The sequence below is a fragment of the Danio aesculapii genome, chromosome 5 (assembly GCF_903798145.1).
Source record: "Danio aesculapii chromosome 5, fDanAes4.1, whole genome shotgun sequence".
NCBI lineage: Eukaryota > Metazoa > Chordata > Actinopteri > Cypriniformes > Danionidae > Danio > Danio aesculapii.
The window spans coordinates 8671879-8690181 of NC_079439.1; the positions used below are offsets into that span (position 1 = coordinate 8671879).

General features: G+C 35.7%; 2 protein-coding genes across 2 annotated transcripts in view; both read left to right on the plus strand.

Annotated features, from left to right (window-relative positions):
• The window catches only part of fam111.2 (family with sequence similarity 111.2), a 6138-nt gene extending 3553 nt beyond the window's left edge, over positions 1-2585 (plus strand). The window contains exon 5 of the mRNA XM_056456830.1: positions 1-2585. This exon is cut by the window's left edge and continues 333 nt beyond it. Within this exon, the coding sequence (XP_056312805.1) occupies positions 1-1422 (1422 nt within the window). The 3' untranslated portion in view covers positions 1423-2585.
• A 2484-nt stretch (positions 2586-5069) lies between these two features.
• On the plus strand, positions 5070-17954 carry fam111.1 (family with sequence similarity 111.1). Its single transcript, XM_056457319.1, has 6 exons — positions 5070-5164; positions 8921-9035; positions 9122-9184; positions 9982-10050; positions 10199-10252; positions 14930-17954. The coding sequence occupies exons 2-6, from the start codon at positions 8937-8939 to the stop codon at positions 16694-16696; spliced, it is 2052 nt and encodes a 683-aa protein (XP_056313294.1). The 5' UTR covers positions 5070-5164; positions 8921-8936; the 3' UTR covers positions 16697-17954.
• Positions 17955-18303: the final 349 nt, after the last annotated feature.

Here is an 18303-nt window from a genome sequence, read left to right on the forward strand (position 1 = left end):
AACATTAAAACTAAAGGAGGCAAGAAAGTGAAACGCTTGATGAAAAACAACGAGCTGAGGAAGAAAGTTGAAGATGTTTGTGTGTATGCATTCAAAGAAGAAAGAATCAAGGATGCACTGCGGCACGACGGACGGTTCATCAATGCCATTTTCAAGAAACATTGTGCACTTACCGAATTTGGGAGTGAGACGATCTATGAAATGAGACAAACTGTAGAGCATCTGGACGGAAAGCATTTCGAGATTATTGTTGTCAGTGACAGTATCCAGCCAGAAAGTCAAGATGACTTCTTGGGTGATGAACCGTATGAAGCTTGCTCTGCTGATCTGCAAGAAAACATCGATCCTAAGCAACATCCTATTAACAATAAACAAGAAGTGAAATCCACAAATCCTAACAATTCCTGGACTCTTGAAATGATTCAAGACTCTGAAGAAATTGTGAGAATTCTGCGCAGTCAGTGTCCATTTTACCTGGAGAGCTTAGTGAAGCAGCTAGGGAGCAGAAGGAAGAAATCTGAGGTCCGAAAGCTGCTCCGAGCAGAATATGATAAAAGCGTTCAAAGCTTTTCTGAGGTGTTTAAAATAAAGCAGATCATGAGACTCTCGGACTCTGTGTGTCAGATTCGAGCTGAAGGGTCCGCCAGAGGATCAGGCTTCATACTCTTTAACAGATTCATCATCACCAATGCGCATGTTGTAAAGGATTTTATGGAGGATCCAAACAGGTTTTCTTCTTCAAAATATCTAGAAGCTGCATTTGATTTTGATCGTCTTGACTCAAAGGTGAAGCTGGTGCCAATCAAGAAACAGATTCCTGCTTACTGTTATATAACGGATGCTAATAAAAGGCGTCTTGACTTTGCTCTTCTTGAATTGGATGCTGCTGATGAAATCTCAGGTCGCCCAGAGTTGCTCAGTTACTACAGCCCTGGCGTTCCTTCAACTGGTGGGGTTTGCATTGTGGGACATCCTGATGGCACGAATAAGAAAATGGATTCCTGCTTTATCGTTGCTAAAGATAAAGCAGCAGAGGCAGCGGATGAACACATCTCTAAGAATGTCACTTTCATTCATGTGGTTTCACAGAGGTGTATAGAAGAGAAATGGGACATTTATGGAAACCAGTTTAGTTATCACTCCTGTTTCTTTTATGGATCTTCTGGCTCTCCGGTTTTTGACGAGGACTGCAAGCTGATTGGTGTGCACACTGGTGGATATGTGTACAAGGAGAAAAGAGGTAAAACTAGAAGCGTTATGGAGTATGGCTATACCATGCAGTCCATTCTGGATATGATCAGAGCTCAGCTGAAGATAAAAGGTTTGAATGAGATTGTCAATCTCTTGGAAAACTACAGCGGTGTGTTTGAGACTCCAGAGAAAGAGGAGGAGACCGACTGTGAGATGGAAGATGTTGAGTGACGCCGTCCATTTCTTTTGGAAGGAAATGACTAAAAAGTCTTAAATGATTAGTTCATCCAAAAATGTTGTCATTAATTACTCACCCTCATGTCATTTCAATCTCCTGAGACCTTCATTCATCTTCAGAACACAAATGAAGATATTTTAGATGAAATCCTGGAACTCTCTCATCCTCCATAGACAGCAATGGTTCAGAGACGTTTGAAGTCCAGAAAAGGAAGCAAAAACATTGTCAAAGCATTAAATCAACTTCAGTGGTTCTACTGTTATCATACAAAGCTCCAAGAACACGTCTGTGCTTGGAAAAAAAAAGTAAATACAACTGCGAAACACGCAAGCACCATATTGTTTATTTAGATTTTTTATGGCTTTATGTAGGGCTGGCTGATTAATCGAAATGAAACCACAAATGCGATTGAACAAAGCAGCGATTGTCATGCACATTATTGTGATTCATAGTAAATTTCCTCTGAATGCCAGAGGGTGCTTTGAGAAACCCTGGAAATACCCATAGCATTAATAATGCATTTTATTTATAGACCATTTTGAGAGATGTAAACAAAAACAATGGTCCCAATGTATTTCCTGTTTTACATTTTTAATTTCAGTAGCTTATAAGAATCCAAAAAGAGCCACATATTGAAAATTAATGCTATGATAGCTGTTTTAACATTAAGTTATGATTGAATTGCCTCTTGCTGCAGTTATGAAATAGTTTGATAACAAGCAGGAAATGTTCATGGGCAAATGACATGACCAGAGTGAAATGGTCTATACTGTGCTTTTCTTACACCCAAAGCACTACGTTAAGGATAATACAAAATAGAGAGTGAGTGAGAGAGAAAACATTAAATAGTACAAAGTAAAAAACGAAATAAAAATTTGATTAAAAAACAAATGTTTTTCGTTATTTTTTTTTTATCAGAAAAAAAAGTATATTAAACAATTCTATTTATAAATGATTAATAAAAAAATATCTATTTTTCTTAATGTTGTCTCCAAATTCCCTACAACAATTTTAGCAGTCTATGAGTCTATCTAGTATTCATTTATTCAACCATGGTGAACGGACAGAGAATAAAGGCTCTTGCACTCTATTTCGGACACTGCGAGAATCAGCTTCTCTGCCATGGGGCACGACAAAGCTGAAAATTCTGTGCAACTGCCACGAGGGGGGGGGGGGGGGGGTATTCCGACAGTCGTGTCCAAATGCAGTAGAAAGGCGGCTTGACTGTGTAGTAAATGCTGCCTTATCTGACAGCATCTGCCAGAGGTTCACTTGAACTGGCTTTACTGACAAAATGTGCATGATAATCGGTTTTGATTAATTACCCAGCCCTAGCTTTACACTTTTGTTTTTTTAAGATAAAGTGTTAATAATCATAAGTTTACCTTTTGAAATGTCTGGTTTTGATGTGATTGTGGTTCTGTTTCATAACCAAAGCAGAACAATGAGATCTCATTTGGCAAAGTCCAAGTATACAGTTATAGTTTAGTTTTTACATGCTATTTTATAGTTCAGTTTTTCACGTGCTTGTGTGTTTGTATATTCTCTTACACAACAAGATAACTCATATTATTGTTTTACATGTTTTATTCTAATCAGTTTTGTCTATATTAATGTTTAATGCTGTTTTTATGATTTACACACGTTTCATTATCGTCATCTCTGAATCACATACTGAAAGTACTTTGGGCAGTGGTGCTGTCAATGGGCAATCAGATGAGAGACAGGGCAACTGGATCTAGATACTGTTTTGTTTCAATAAAATATATATATCATCACCTTTACAGTACACAACTTAATGTTATGACAGAATCATGTAATAAGAGACAACAATTCACAATCAAAATAGTACTTCTTCTACAGTACATTTAAAAAGAAAATCTAGGTCTCAAATCCAATTGTGTTGCTGAATGTGTTGATTACAGCAAGCACATATATTTAATATAACAAATACAGCTTTAATTTTCATTATTCTAGTGTCCAAATACCTTGACCTATGATTTGTTTTCACCTTGCTGTTCATACTGAATGATTTCTTTGTACATTTATACAATAAACATGGCTAAAAGAAAGCATGAGGTGTTTACTTGCGTTAATGTATTTCAGAGGAAAACAGGAAGTTCTGGACTGATTTAATTTTTGTAGGCCTATTTATGCATTATATATTAATATAATTAACTTTGAGGACAAACCAAAGAATGTATATGAACATTCATTCATGCATTTTCTTTTTGGCTTAGTCCCTTTATTAATCAGGGGTCACCACAGTGGAATGAACCGCCAACTTGCTGCACATGTTTTACGCAGCGGATGCCCTTCCAGCCACAACCCAACACTGGGAAACACCCATATACTGCCATTCAGAACTCCACACAGAAATGCCAACTGACACTACCAGGGCTCGAACCAGTGACGTTCTTGCTGTGAGGCGATTGTGCTACCCACTGTGCCACCGTGATGCCCATACATGAACATATGTTGAATAAATTCAGCAATATATTTAACAGCTGGCATGTATAGGCCTACTAAAAAACAGTCACCAGAATACATGTCATTGCATGCAAATACACAAACGGCCCTCAGCATGTCCTTTTGGGCGTATGCATTTTAAAAATGAAATCAACAACAACATAACCCCCTTTGTATTAAAGAGATGTGCAACCACTATCATTCTTGATGACGTAAACAAAAACGTTATTGCTCCAAGCACAAAATAAACCGACACCTGTATTTGTTAAGTGGCACCCAGAAGGTAAACTTCCAATGACTCAGCAACGGTTATAATGTGGTAACAAGCATATGTCCTACGTGTAAAAACAGATATTCCCATCTGGAAAAAGTGAATTCGCTTGACTACTGAATGGCAGATTTGGCTGTTTGAAAAATAACACAATCCCCACAAAAACTGCAGTTTGGGGTCTCATGCAGCTCCAACTCGACACAATTCAAAGTCTGCAGTTAAAAACATGTTTCTTACCTGTTCAAAACCGTGATTCTGTTTTGTTTACATTGTTACTTGAGGAAGGCATCAAGCGGAAAATAATGTTATATATTATTTAGGATAACCAGGGCGTGTCCCCCTCAGTTTTAGAGACAAACCATTTAGAAACAGGTGATTAATAATTATATGAACCTATGATCTTATACACCCATACCCCCCCCATTTTAAAATATCCGATACGCCCCTGAGGATAACTATGTTATGGGTTGATAAGCTGTTTATCATGTAGAGATAATACTACCAGTGCTACTAATGAGGGAAAATAACGAGTACATTTTCAGTTTTGGGTGAACTATCCCTTTTATTAAGGTGTTGGAAATCAGAACAACTGCGGCTTTAGTTTAAATCTAAATTATATTATCAAAAAAGAGTTTTCCGAATAGCCTGCTGTGTTAATTTTACTCAACATAGCAGGTATTAACAACTCAGCTGTTCAGTAAAGTGGGATTGAAAGAAAACATAAAAGTTGATTTCGTTTGCTTAAAAGAACTGTATTGATAAAAGTGAATTATATATTTTTGAGAATTGACAAACTCTGGTTCACACTCCTCAGTAGGCGACGTTAATACACTATAAACGCTGGTGTTACCCGCCATAAAAGAAGTATAGCCCGGATGTTTACTCTGGCTATTTGAAATGTTCGCGCTCGAAACAGGTTATGGGATCACAAGACTGGAAAACCGACGACGCGCACTTTCTCCGTCTCCACTGAAACAGTTTTTAACTCGCTCAGGGTAAGTTAACATTTAAACACGATATACAACATTCCCATTTGAACTGTTTGTGAATTACTAGCTTTTGACTTATGTCAGCGACTAATTCGTTAATAAAATAACTGTATACTAACTCTAAAACTTGTAACCATATATATATACTTATAAAACTTACCCCTGCTACGTTAAATGGCGGTTTACACTACTAAATCCAGGCAAATGCCGTGTAAATTGAACCTTGTGACTTATTCGTGAAGAAAAAACTTACAATGTAACGTAAATTTCAGATTCAATTCAAAACAGCATATTCAATGCCATAGGCGGAGGGTGAACAAACTCCAGGATAAGGCTAAGATATGCGCTGCCCTTTAATGCATTTAAAAAGATTTGCGACCGACTAAAAAGAGGTTTCCACAAAAGCATCGCCTATTAACAATCGTCTTATATTCAACACGCACATTAAATTATTTTATTAGATTCATTCAATTATTATAGTCACTTTCGATATGCAGTCAGGGGGCAGAACTTTTCAAATGAGTGGACCTAAATAGGGTGGACTCTTAAACTAAGTGTATAATAGCTTATTTCTTATATTTATGATCTCTGGTAATATACTAATTGATTTAACTAGTGACATTTTTGAATATCCAACCCTTTTGCAAAAATAAATAAATTGCAAAAATGTGTCAAGAATCTGAAATCATTCACTTTGCCACGAGGCCAATCGAAAACTGAACTTGTAATTCAACAATAGAAAAATAAGCATTTTTAAACTGTGATTAGAATACTAATCTTATTTTTCTTTATTAAGCTAGAAAAAACAAAAAAGACAATGAAAATATGACAACATAAACTAGCTGTTTATTTGCGTTATCTCGGGCTGTGGTAAACTTATAGGCTCTAATAAATTAGAGGCAACCATTGCAGAGTAAAGGTGATCCAGTAGCCATTAGCTAGCGTGAGTAATTGTTTGTTTAAACTATATTCATATTCAAAATACAAATTAAACATAATTTAAAATCTTGACTTCCCATTACCCCTGTAGAAAACACAGCAGAATTAAAATGCAGAACAAGATTACTACACTAGGCTAGAATACTACGTTACAATGAAACAACCAAAATAAAGCATTTCATTTAATTCTGAAAATTCTGAAAGTTAAACTAGAATAATATGTTATTATACCTCTCCTGTAATACTCATTTGTTGTTTTATTACTTATGTCCTTTACAAGCAAATCAGAAAAGCCCGTTGGCCAGCACTTTCTGTTTCGTTTCCAGAGCTGCTGAGAACTCCAGTCAAAAACAGCGCTCATCAGTGCAAAGTTGGACAGTTCCATTATTGTGCCGAGGGGGACTTTGAATTTGATCGACAAACTTACAATAACTAAAGTGTTCTGTTAATCATTAACATTAAATTACATTCACATTCCGCCTTACACCCGTTACATGTTTTCAATGCAGGTTTTTTCTTTGCTGCTATCATCTCTGGCCAGGGGGAGGCTAAGCCTTCCCCAGCCTTACACACGCTCCGCCTATGTTCAATGCAGCAAGCCTACTCCCCTGCTTGAGAAAGTGAAAATGAAAGTGAGGCGCGGACATTAGCTGGTGGTCTAATCTAATGTAGCCTTAGGTATAGGCTGTATTACCAAAATGATCTACTTTTTAGGGTGATGACTTAATAAAATATGATAACAGATATTCAAAGCTTAATTTTTATTTCTCAATTAAAGCTTTGAATGTTCATATGACGTGACAATGCTACGTTTTTGGTCAGAATGACTGCTACAAGCAATTCCAGTGCTATGGATGTGACATCTGCAGTAAAATCTCAAAACATAAATTCTCATTGCAAGTATATGATAACATTATATTGAAGCATTTGTTCATATTTTACAAAACTACTAACCACAGAGTTATTGGATCAGAAAAATACCAATCTGTAAACATTTTTATATTTTAAATGAGGAAAATGAATATGCATTATGGTGTGCCCAAAAAGTCTGCAAGTTTACAGTAGACAACATACTTTGTAGAAATACTGTGTTAAATTGCACATCCCAAAAGAAATAAGGCTGATTAAAAGGATAAGAGTTGCTCTCTATAGAACAAACATCAAAGCTTTTGGCACTTGTGTGACTTTAGTTAATCAAAAATGATTATTTGAAAACATTGAAAGACACATTTTGAGTATTTGTACAGTACTTGAAAATACAAGCCTACAGAAAAAACTTTAAATTAAACTTTCATTATATTGATCAAAATCATTCATTCATTCATTCATTTTCCTTCGGCTTAGTCTCTATTTATTAGGGGTCGCCACAGCAGAATAAACCGCCAACTTATCCAGGACGTGTTTTACACAGCTGATGCCCTTCCAGCTGCAACCCAGTTCTGGGACATATCCATACACACTTATTCACACACATACACTACGGCTAATTTAGTCTATTCAATGCATCCAGAGGAAACCCACGCCAACATGGGGAGAACATGCAAACTCCTCACAGAAACTCCAACTGACCCAGCCGGGACTCGAAGCAGCGACCTTCTTGCTGTGAGGCTATATTTCTAACCACTGAGCCACCGTGTCGCCCCATCAAAATATTAATAACATGAATATTAATTTAAAAAAATCTAATTATGCATTTGTAGTATTTTGTGTATTGTAAATAAATATTGTACATACTGTAGGCCAATAAATCATGTTATATTCTTGACATAGCTCATTCTTAAATTTACATTGGGTACAGTAGGTGGCAGTAATGCTTCTAAGAAGTTAGTGACCGTTGAACAAGAAAGAAGAAGACGACTGATCCATTATTGACCATATATGGTTCAATAATATAATGTCATCTTATTGTACACAAGTTGTTGCCTTTGTTAGATCACACTCTCCACGCCAGATATTTAGCAGAGCAGAATTTATTAAATAATCTTAGTTGCGTATGATTCAATGCTCAGACTTTGTCTGACCAGGATAAATCCAACAAGTTATTATACCACAAGCAACAGTGATAGAAACTGCTTCACAACATTGTCCAGAGACAATACAGACCTTGAAATGGAGACTTTCTCTTATGCATGAAAAAAACAAGTGTGGCTTGAATCCACAAGATTAAAAATGGAAATAATAATGAAGCAATAATTATAGGAAAATAATAATACTAAAATATATAAACATAATAATATGACAAATAATAACCAATAGTAATTAAATCATTTACCAATGATCAATAAAATGAAATAACTATATAAATCGATGGATAAACGATGCACATCGATGGATTTGCTCTTCAGTGTTTGGACTCTCAGCAGTGAAAATTAACCCTGAACACTGAACTGAAGTAAACTAAACTGAACTTCAAGTCTTAAAACTGGACTGAAACTGTTTTTAATTTACTATAATCTTCTATGTAAAGCTGTTTTGACTCAATCTACATTGTAAAAGCGCTATAGAAATAAAGATTAATTTAATTGAATTGAAAATGACTAATGATCATTTGAATAAATAAAATAATTAAATGAAGAATAAATAAATATAAACAAATTAAAATAAAACACAAAACAAATGAATGGTTGCTTTTTTGAAACAACACACACATAAGTTTGCTACAAAGTTTCTCAGATCCTTAGTTAGATTCTTCACTTTAAATGTACCTCTATTTTATCTTATTGGTACTATTTACTCATAATTCACGGAGTGCATCATGGGATGTAAGAAGTATGTATTATATCAATTTTTCTTGAAATAATCTGTGATTTGTCCTCTTTACAGAAACACTGAACTGTCAATGTCACATTTGGTCATCAAGAGCAAAAAAATGAAGAAAACGGACAAAAAGAAGAAAATGGACAAAACAGAGATCAATAGCATTCGCAAATTCTTAGTGGTGACAACATTTCAATATTGCCATATTTATAACATTATATTGAACTGAAGTGTTTATAGTTATGACTGTTGATTTTTTTATTTCAGAAAATGTCGACTGACAACAGCAGTGAAGCCAGGAGGACTTCACAATCCAGTGAAAATGTTCAGGTATATTATTATAATGATAAGTAAACTAATAATTAGGGCCAGATGGAATCTGCGGAGGTTTTTTGCCATTCCTGCAGAGAATTTTGTTAAAAATCTGCGGATTTGAGCGGAATTATTTTGGGAGTATCATAACTAAAACCTTAATATGTGAATTAAAAAATAATATCTTTTTAACTTTTCTTTATCGTTTAAAATGCTAATCCAATTAGATTGACTTTATTTGGTAAACAAAGCATGTTTTTCACACAATATATTTACTAAAAGACTATATTACTTTAAAGAAATATTACTTTACACACTGCATTGTAAATAAATCATATGAACATTTTTATATTAGTCAATAATATTACTGTAATTAATTTAAAAACTGAATAAATATAGATTTACACACATTTACTCAAGTAAATAAACAGAATTAACGATAGGCTAAAAATCTGCGGAATTCTCCGCGCGCAGATTCCGTGTGGGCCTACTAATAATTTACAAAAACTTCTGTCTACACTGTTTAAATATTCTATGGTTTTAGCAAATAAGCAATATTGTAAAGTCTCACAGTAGACTTAGGGCAAAAGAACCAGTAATTTCATTAATTATAAAAAATATTACTTTGTTCTTTAATCCTTTGTGTCTTAGATTAGGGTTTATTTTAGGAAACACAGAAATAGATATTAAAATACGATGGATGCAATAAAAGTAGTCTATATGGCTTATGTATGGCTATGTTATGTCAATATATCTTAATTAATAATAATAATAATAACACATTTGGCATTTTAATGTTGCTACTATCATTCTAGGAAAAAGAAAATGATACAAGCATGAAAGGAGAAAAGGGGCACCAAAATAAAGACCGTAATCCACTACAGGTTTGTTGCATATCGATAAATATCATTGAATAATTTATTTGCACAAACACTAAACAACTTTAAGCTACTTGCAAAATGTAGTTTATTGCATGATTTACAATATAATCTTAAAGCATGGACTTAATCAATATTGTTGACATTCACGCAGGAGAGGACAAACGATTTTTCTGAAGAAGGACAATCAGACAGTAATCTGCAGCAGGTATTATATTTTATCTATATAATATTTTATATTTTATTTTATATAAAATAGCTGAATGCTTGATTCTGATTGATTGACAAATATTCCAAGTGTGCTTTTTTAGACATATGCACAACTTAAGTAGTTCCAGGCAGGTCTTGACCGAACCTCCAGTTTCAATGTGCCAAATGATTTCACTTTTATTAAAATGTTGTAGTTAATAAATGAAGACTTCAGCAACTGTCAGGGTGTTACTATGGTTTCTATCAATGCTTGAGGTAAGCACGTTTAATTCGAACTGCGTTCAAAACTGACTGGAACTACCTGTGCATTAAACGATTTTATTGCACATGTTCTAGCCAATCAGAATTAAGAATTTCAGCAGACCATGGAATAAAGTGTAATATTACACAGAGCTGGGTATATTTGTAAAATGTCATCAGATTACAAATTGCATGACAAAATATTAAGTCAGTAATAATCTTAACAAATGACTATGCATTTATTATAACACAATCTGACTACTTTTGGATTATATGTAGATTACTTTTGTGCTAATCCTTATTTGATGTCACATATATTGAAGTAGGATAATCTTTCAGTATTTTGCCAGAAACAGAGAAAAAATATTTCATTTTATATCACCAACAAGAGCCTCGCGTGCTTCTTAATAATGTGCAGTGGTGGACAAAATAATTCAAAATACTTCATGTTAGTGTTAGCTAAAAGATTGCTAAATAAAACAAAAATGCACATCTTATTATTTTCAAAATTTTTATTAAAATTAAAGGTGCAGTAGATGATTGTCTTCAGAAACATTTTTGTTGTGCTGGTTGAAAGTCTCTTCACATTCCAATAGCATTGATTAAAGTAAATGATCTAAATGTGTTTATATGTATTTTTTTATTCTGGGTAAGGCATAAGACTAAAAAAAGTTCATCCAATCAAAATTTGTCAGGCCAATAATTCCCATAATTCTTTTAGGTAGCCCAAACTGTCTGTCAGCAAATGTAGATTTGTACATCCACGCAGCCATTCATGCAGATCCGCCGATGCGCGGTTATGGGTCATGTGGACACGAGTGACAGCACAAAAACCAAATGCTCAATCAAAACTTGTTAAAATCCTGAATCAATATTGGAGTTACTTTTGCACGCTTGAGGAAGGACGACACCATGGCTGAAGTATTTCTGTTAGACGGGTAATGTTCTGTTTTAAAACTATTTTAGTCACGTAGAGCTTATGTAGATTGTGTTGTTTTACGAATGGGTTATATGCACAGAAGTGTTGTTCAGCCACTGAAATCTCACGGTGAAAGATTGATGTGACTATTTTCAGTTTCATAAGGGTCTTTTACAGCATCGATAATGTAGATTTTTATTTAGTTTAACAGCAAAACATCAGTTAATAGCACCTAGCCTGCTTTACTGAGCTGAAGTTGCTTTTATATTCACATCACATTGGTTCATTTTTTAACAATGACAGCCTGTGACGCGCTCCCTATATTGTTTACCGTGCTACTGTGAATATTCGGTCTGAAATATTGTGTAAGTATGGCTTAGTAATAAGTGTAATTCCTGCAGCCCACCGGCCGACCACTAAGCATACAAAAGTGGCTTTAGGACAAAGCATGTGACAGAGTGAGACTGATGAGTGGGACTGATGCGAGAGTGATGACAAGTTTTGCTTGCTACACAACTGAAAACGTGCTAGATATAATACAGTTTTTCGTTCAGAATTGTAGTATTATAAAGTACTATAAAGTTTTCTAACTGGCAAATGACATGATCTAGTGGGTCTCTGTCACCTTTAATAAGCGCGTTTACGATTTCAGGAGGCATGGCTTTGGACGACAGGGGAGGGATTGGCTGTTTCTGAATTACAAAAACGCAGAGATCAGACTTGCATTCTTGGGGAGACTGGTCTTGCTAGATCACCTAGGAAAAACGAACTTGGGAGAGCGCGAGAACAGAGAACGCGTCCTGTGAGAAATGAGATGCGTTCTTGATGATGTACACATGACCGTCACGCGTTTTTAATAGAAAATTATTTAAACATTACAGCATTCATACAACGATTTTTTTGATGTTTTTCCCCTTTTCAAAATATATACTATGCATAAAGACTTTACAAATATACGTTGCACAATACAAATAAAACAGATTTTAATACGAATTTCAGCAAATAAACACCCTTAAAGTGTTTATTCCTTTATTAAGATTTTCATGGTGATGTTTATAATCACCGTTTCATTTAGGGAAACTCCTGAGATAAATAAGTTATATCTCTGAACTCTAATAATAAGTCTATATAAAATGCCGCGCTTCCTCCAGTCGCATTGACTTCTGGGACTTCTCGAGCGCGTTCCATGCCCAAGTCTGCATCGATGCGTCCGCGATATCAAGAACACATGAACACATGCGGGAAGTTTCACGTGTCCACCATTCTTGCAGTCTTGAGTATTGGAACTGAACTTTGGCAGCTGATGATGATGTTACACAAAAACACGAGGACACAAGACCGCTGAAGAACGCATATTGAGAAACAGCCATTGTATTTGAAAAATATTATGCTAACCGTTTAGCATTTAGGCAGATCACCTACTGCACCTTTAAGTAAATTTTGAAAATACAGCACAAAAACAAATATTGGAAAACATGAAATTCACAGCTATAATAATGTGTAAGGGCCATTTTCATTATTGAAATTGATAGGTATGCACCAAAATGAAAATTCTGGTTTGAAACCGAAAATCCTGGATGCACTTGGCAGTCTTGGCATTTATTTTTTTTACTGTTTTTCTCTTATAGATGAACAATTAAAATGCCATTTGGTGCATTCCTATAAAATGATCATAATAATTATTTGTTATATTATGTGTTCGATTATATTGTTTTTCAGTTTACATTTATTCTTTTTACTGCACATGTCTACTGATGTTATTTGTAGTTCACATGATTTCTGGAGCAAGTTTGGCATTTTGAGTTGAAACTTCAGAGAAAAATCCTGTAGACACTGAAGACTCGTATTGCTTCTGGTAAAAGGGGTCATAATAGGAACCTTTTACTTATATACCTATAATTATTATTGAGTAATAGGTTGTTTGCAATCATGTGGTTCTGGTGAGGGCAGATGGATTCAGATGGAGGGCAGGAAGTAAAAAACTGAATGGAAAGAGTAAAGTCTGTATTTTTTCCATTCATTCATTTTCTTTTCGGCTTAGTCCCTTTATTAATCCGGGGTCACCACAGCGGAATGAACCGTCAACTTATCCAGCACGTTTTTACACAACGGATGCCCTTCCAGCTGCAACCCATCACTGAGAAACATCCACACACACTCATTCACACACATACACTACGGACAATTTAGCCTTCCTTTAAGCATATCTTTGGACTGTGGGGGAAACCGGAGCACCCGGAGGAAACCCACAAGAGTGCAGGGAGAACATGCAAACTCCACACAGAAACGCCAACTAACCCAGCCGAGACTCGAACCAGCGACCTTCTTGCTGTGAGGTGACAGCGCTACCTACTGCGCCACTGCGTCGCCGTATTTTTACCATTTATACCATATTTCAAAGGAGACATAAATAGAAAATAACCACATATGTTGGGCATGTTCCTTATATCATGAAGAGGGCTGAGTTTTCTACTGAAATGAAATATATTTGCCTGTCAATGAGGCAGTAGATACTGTATAAGCTATTATGTTACATGAAAAAAATACTATAGTGTTTAAAAGCGTAATATAGATAATTACTTGAATTAAACTGTCGTAAAAATGTTATTGTTGCTGTGGTGCAACACAACTGTAGTAATGAACAAATTCTTCGATAGGCTTAATTTTTTGATGCCATATTATACACCATCACAATGCACCACAGTTTGCACTAACATACTATTTATTACAGTTTATCAGTTTACTATGCTAGAGTATTCGGTAGCATTCATTAACAAAGAGCTGTACACATTGTACACTTTACTATGTAGTTCAAAAACATGCAAAAGTGCTCCACAATAATAATCTAGTTTTGTCGCAAGGGTTGCATTTCTTTTTTGTTCTGTTGATGAACTTACCATCAACAAACATTCACCACTTCTGCGCATCTCGATGTTCACGTTACCGTTGTGTATTTCACTGAAACACTAGTAAAAACTTGGCCTGTATATAATCTTTATTGGTGCTCTCAAGGGAATTATCGTGTTCAAAAAAAGTTTGTACACATGGATGCATTGAAAAAATGTTTATTACATGCTGCCTTTTCTTCCGTTTTTCTCGACAGTTTCTCAAACTTTTCGCCCTTTATGAGCAAAAACTTTTGGAAGTTTAATAAAGCTGTTCGGCATTTCTTATTTGGGCTGATTTAAACAATTGCAAACAACAAAACAGAAACATTTTGATGTTCTGATGGCGATTCCTATATAGAAGGATCACTTCCTGCCCTCCATCTGTATTTCGCACGTCATTAATGACGTCATGTGAAAACAGCCTATAAAAAAGAAACTTTGGGCTGATAATGAACATTTTAAAAGTAGTTTTCTTTAATTACAAGTTCTTGATTTTTGGAATCTGATTATGTATGGATTTAATTACTTACTACCTAGCTCTGATTACACAATATTGTTTATAATTTTATAGAAATATTTAATGCAAAGTTGGTAAATGAAATGTGTTGGTTGTTGTTATTCTGAACAGAGTGAAGAAGGGCAAAGCCACGTTTTCAGTTTCCGCCACAGATACAAGAAACATGCAGTGTCATGTGACACATCCAATACTGTATTTGATGCTCTTAATTCGAACCCTATTTTCAAAAACATTATGATAATAAACAAAGATAGAGAAATAGTTATCCGGAGATCAAAAGGAGACGTTCCTAGAGCTGCTGTGAAGAGAGATTTCCCTTGCTGTCTTATTGAAAAAGATGAGCTGTTGGATATAAGCTTCATCAAGAATGGTGGAACCAATCCTACAGAGAAGAAAACTGGAAGGCGTTCATTCTCAAAGGAAACAGGAAACATAGTAACCTTTAACATCAAAACAACAGGAGGGAAAAAAGTGAAACTCTTAATGGGAAACAGAGTGCTGAGGAGGAAAGTTGAAGATGTTTGTGTGTATGCATTCAAAGATGACAAGATAACAAATGCTCTTCAGCGCGATGGGCGATTCATTAATGATATTTTCAAAAAACGGTGCGGCCTTTTTGAGCGTAAGAGCGAGACAATCTTTGGAATGTCACAAAGTGTAGAGCATCTTGACGGAAAGCATTTTAAGATCATTGTTATGAAGGATAAGCAGCTAGATAGTCAAAATGAGTCCAATACTGATGTAAACAGTGACGTGAATGCAGCGTCCTCTGCTGATTTGAACAAAAGTGCTGATTTTCAGCATGACACCATCAACACTGAACGAGAAGAAACTCAAAAGCAGAAATCCACAACTAAATTTGTTAAAAAAATTCCAAACTCAGAAGAGACTCTGGAATTTCTGCGTGCTCAGTTTAAAGATTTACTGGAGACATTAAAGCTACGAGAGAACCTGAAGAACAACTCTGAGGTCAAGAAGTTCTTCAGAGCAGAATATGATAAAAGTGTTCAGAGTTTTTTGGAAGTTAAGAAGGTGAAGCAGCTCACGGGACTCTCTGGCTCTGTGTGTCAGATTCGAGTGGAAGGATCCGCCAAGGGAACTGGCTTTCTACTCTTTGACAGATTCATCCTCACTAATGCTCATGTTATTGGCGAATTTGACCCTTTCTCCAGGAAGCTTTCAAAGACCTTCACAGCAGTATTTGGTTATGAAGATTTGGAAGCAAAAGAGAGCAAGAGTGTGTCCATCAAGCAAGACGTTGCAGCGTACTATCATGGAAAGTTCAGCATAGACAGGCATCTTGACTTCGCTCTTCTCGAACTTGATGACACTGATGAAGTTGCTGACTGTCCTAGATTGCTCGATCGCTACATTCATGGCCCTCCTCCTAACCGTGGTGGGATCTGCATTGTGGGACATCCAGATGGAGGGGTCAAAAAAATGGACCCCTGCTTCATCATTGAGAAAGAGAATCTACAAGAGGCTGCAAATGAACATGTATTGAACAACAATGAGTTCATTCAAGTGATTACACAACAGTCTTTGGCAGAGAAATGGGAAATGCATGACAACCAGATCATTTATAACTCATGTTTCTTTCACGGATCTTCTGGCTCTCCAGTTTTTGATGAGGACTGTTATCTGATTGGCATGCACACTGGTGGCTATGTGTACAAAGGAGAAAATGGCAAAACCAGGAGCATCTTGGAATACTGCTATTCCATGCAGCCCATCCTGGAAAGTATCGGCACACAAGCCAAGAAAAATGGGAGATCTGACATCTTGAAGTTACTCTCTGAAAATGGATCTTTAAATCTCAACTTGGACGACAATGATGTGGAAATGGAAGATTTGCAAGATAAGGGTGAACGTCTATAAAGGGACAGTCACATGTCGCAGTAGGCCCTGTCCACATGAACATGGGTATTTTTTCAAAACACAACTTTTTCATTGTAGTTTGGCTGTTCATCTACATGCAAGTGCAGTAACTGGTAAAACCGCCATCACACTACACTACACTTTTCACATAGACTTCCATTCATACGCATGCAAATAAGGTTGAGCAAAAATGCAAGCTTGTTGCTGCGTTCTAAGGCCCAATCCCAATTCTACCCCTTAGCCCTTCCCCTTACCCTTACCCCTCGTTTTGCGCATTCCTGTAAAATGGTAGGGGTGCCCCAATTCTCTTTAGCTTGAAGGCGTAAGGCTAAGGGGAAGGGGTAGATACCCCTTCGAACGAAGATTTTTCAGGACCACACTCAAAACCAAGGGGTAAGAAAATTTTTTGGTCATTATTACAAATTTTAACAACAAACAAGCACATTTTTTTATATATGTTCATAATCGCGTTTGTGTTTTATCGTCATGCTTTTTACAAAAAAATGCTAAAGTCTATAAGTGCTAAGATCTATAATCCCTAATCATAACTCCTGTACAGCAGTCCCACAACATTCTGTCAGTCGATGACACTTGAATACCCTGTCAGTAATGTCTAGTGGTTGGGAATGAGCTGTTTACAGTGTCTGCTATAATGTTAATGTTGTTTTCTTGTGTTTACATTGATGAATATGGCCACTGTGTAAATGCACAGTATAGTTGTGATCTTATTGCCACATTAGATTGTTATGATAACATGATATATGGCTTCAGGGATTTCCTGAAGATAAATACCAAACAATAAAGCAACTGGAATAACTACAGCAGTCGCGATTATCTGATCTCATATGAAGTAGGAGATTGCGATGACATATGATGATGTATGCAGGTGCTGTGTGCTGTCCCAATTCTTAGGAGTAAATTTTGAAGCCCTTACCTTTTTCCCACTCCGTTTTAAGGGCCAAGGGGAAAGGGACGTGTTAGGGGTACAAAAATAAAATTTGGATTGGGCCTAAAGTTCAAGCTTGGTGAACTCTGACCTGCGAAATTGCATCACGTGACTGCGTGAGAACAGTAGAAGATCAAAACATGACCTGTCTGTATCGAAATTTTAAACATAGAGAAATCTTTTTTTTTTTTTAAATGTCTTATCATCTTGTTTAATCCTGTACCTTTTCACAGCGCCGTACCACAGAATTTCGCATGCTCAAAGTCTAGTGACACCGCAGCTTAAATGAAACCAAACTTATTTTAAACATTATCAAGATTTTCTCAAAAGTTAGGTTCTTTGTATCATGTATATATATATATATATATATATATATATATATATATATATATATATATATATATATATATATATATATATATATATATTTATGTATATATAGTGCATCCTGAACGTATTCATAGCGCTTCACTTTTTCCACATTTCTTTTATGTTACAGCCTTATTCCAAAATGGTTTAAATTTAATTAAATTCAGGCTTGGCACACCTGTCTTTGGGGATTTTTGCCCATTCCTCATTTCAGTACCTCTCAAGCTCTATCAGGTTGGATGGGAAGTGAGGATGTACAGCCTTTTTTAAATATCTCTAGAGACGTTGAATA

Coding starts and splice junctions, on each gene's coding strand:
- fam111.1 (XM_056457319.1), top strand. CDS start 8,937: ATGTCACATTTGGTCATCAAGAGCAAAAAAATGAAGAAAACGGACAAA. Junction 10,051..10,198: donor AAGACCGTAATCCACTACAG/GTTTGTTGCATA, acceptor ACATTCACGCAG/GAGAGGACAAACGATTTTTC. Junction 10,253..14,929: donor CAGACAGTAATCTGCAGCAG/GTATTATATTTT, acceptor TATTCTGAACAG/AGTGAAGAAGGGCAAAGCCA.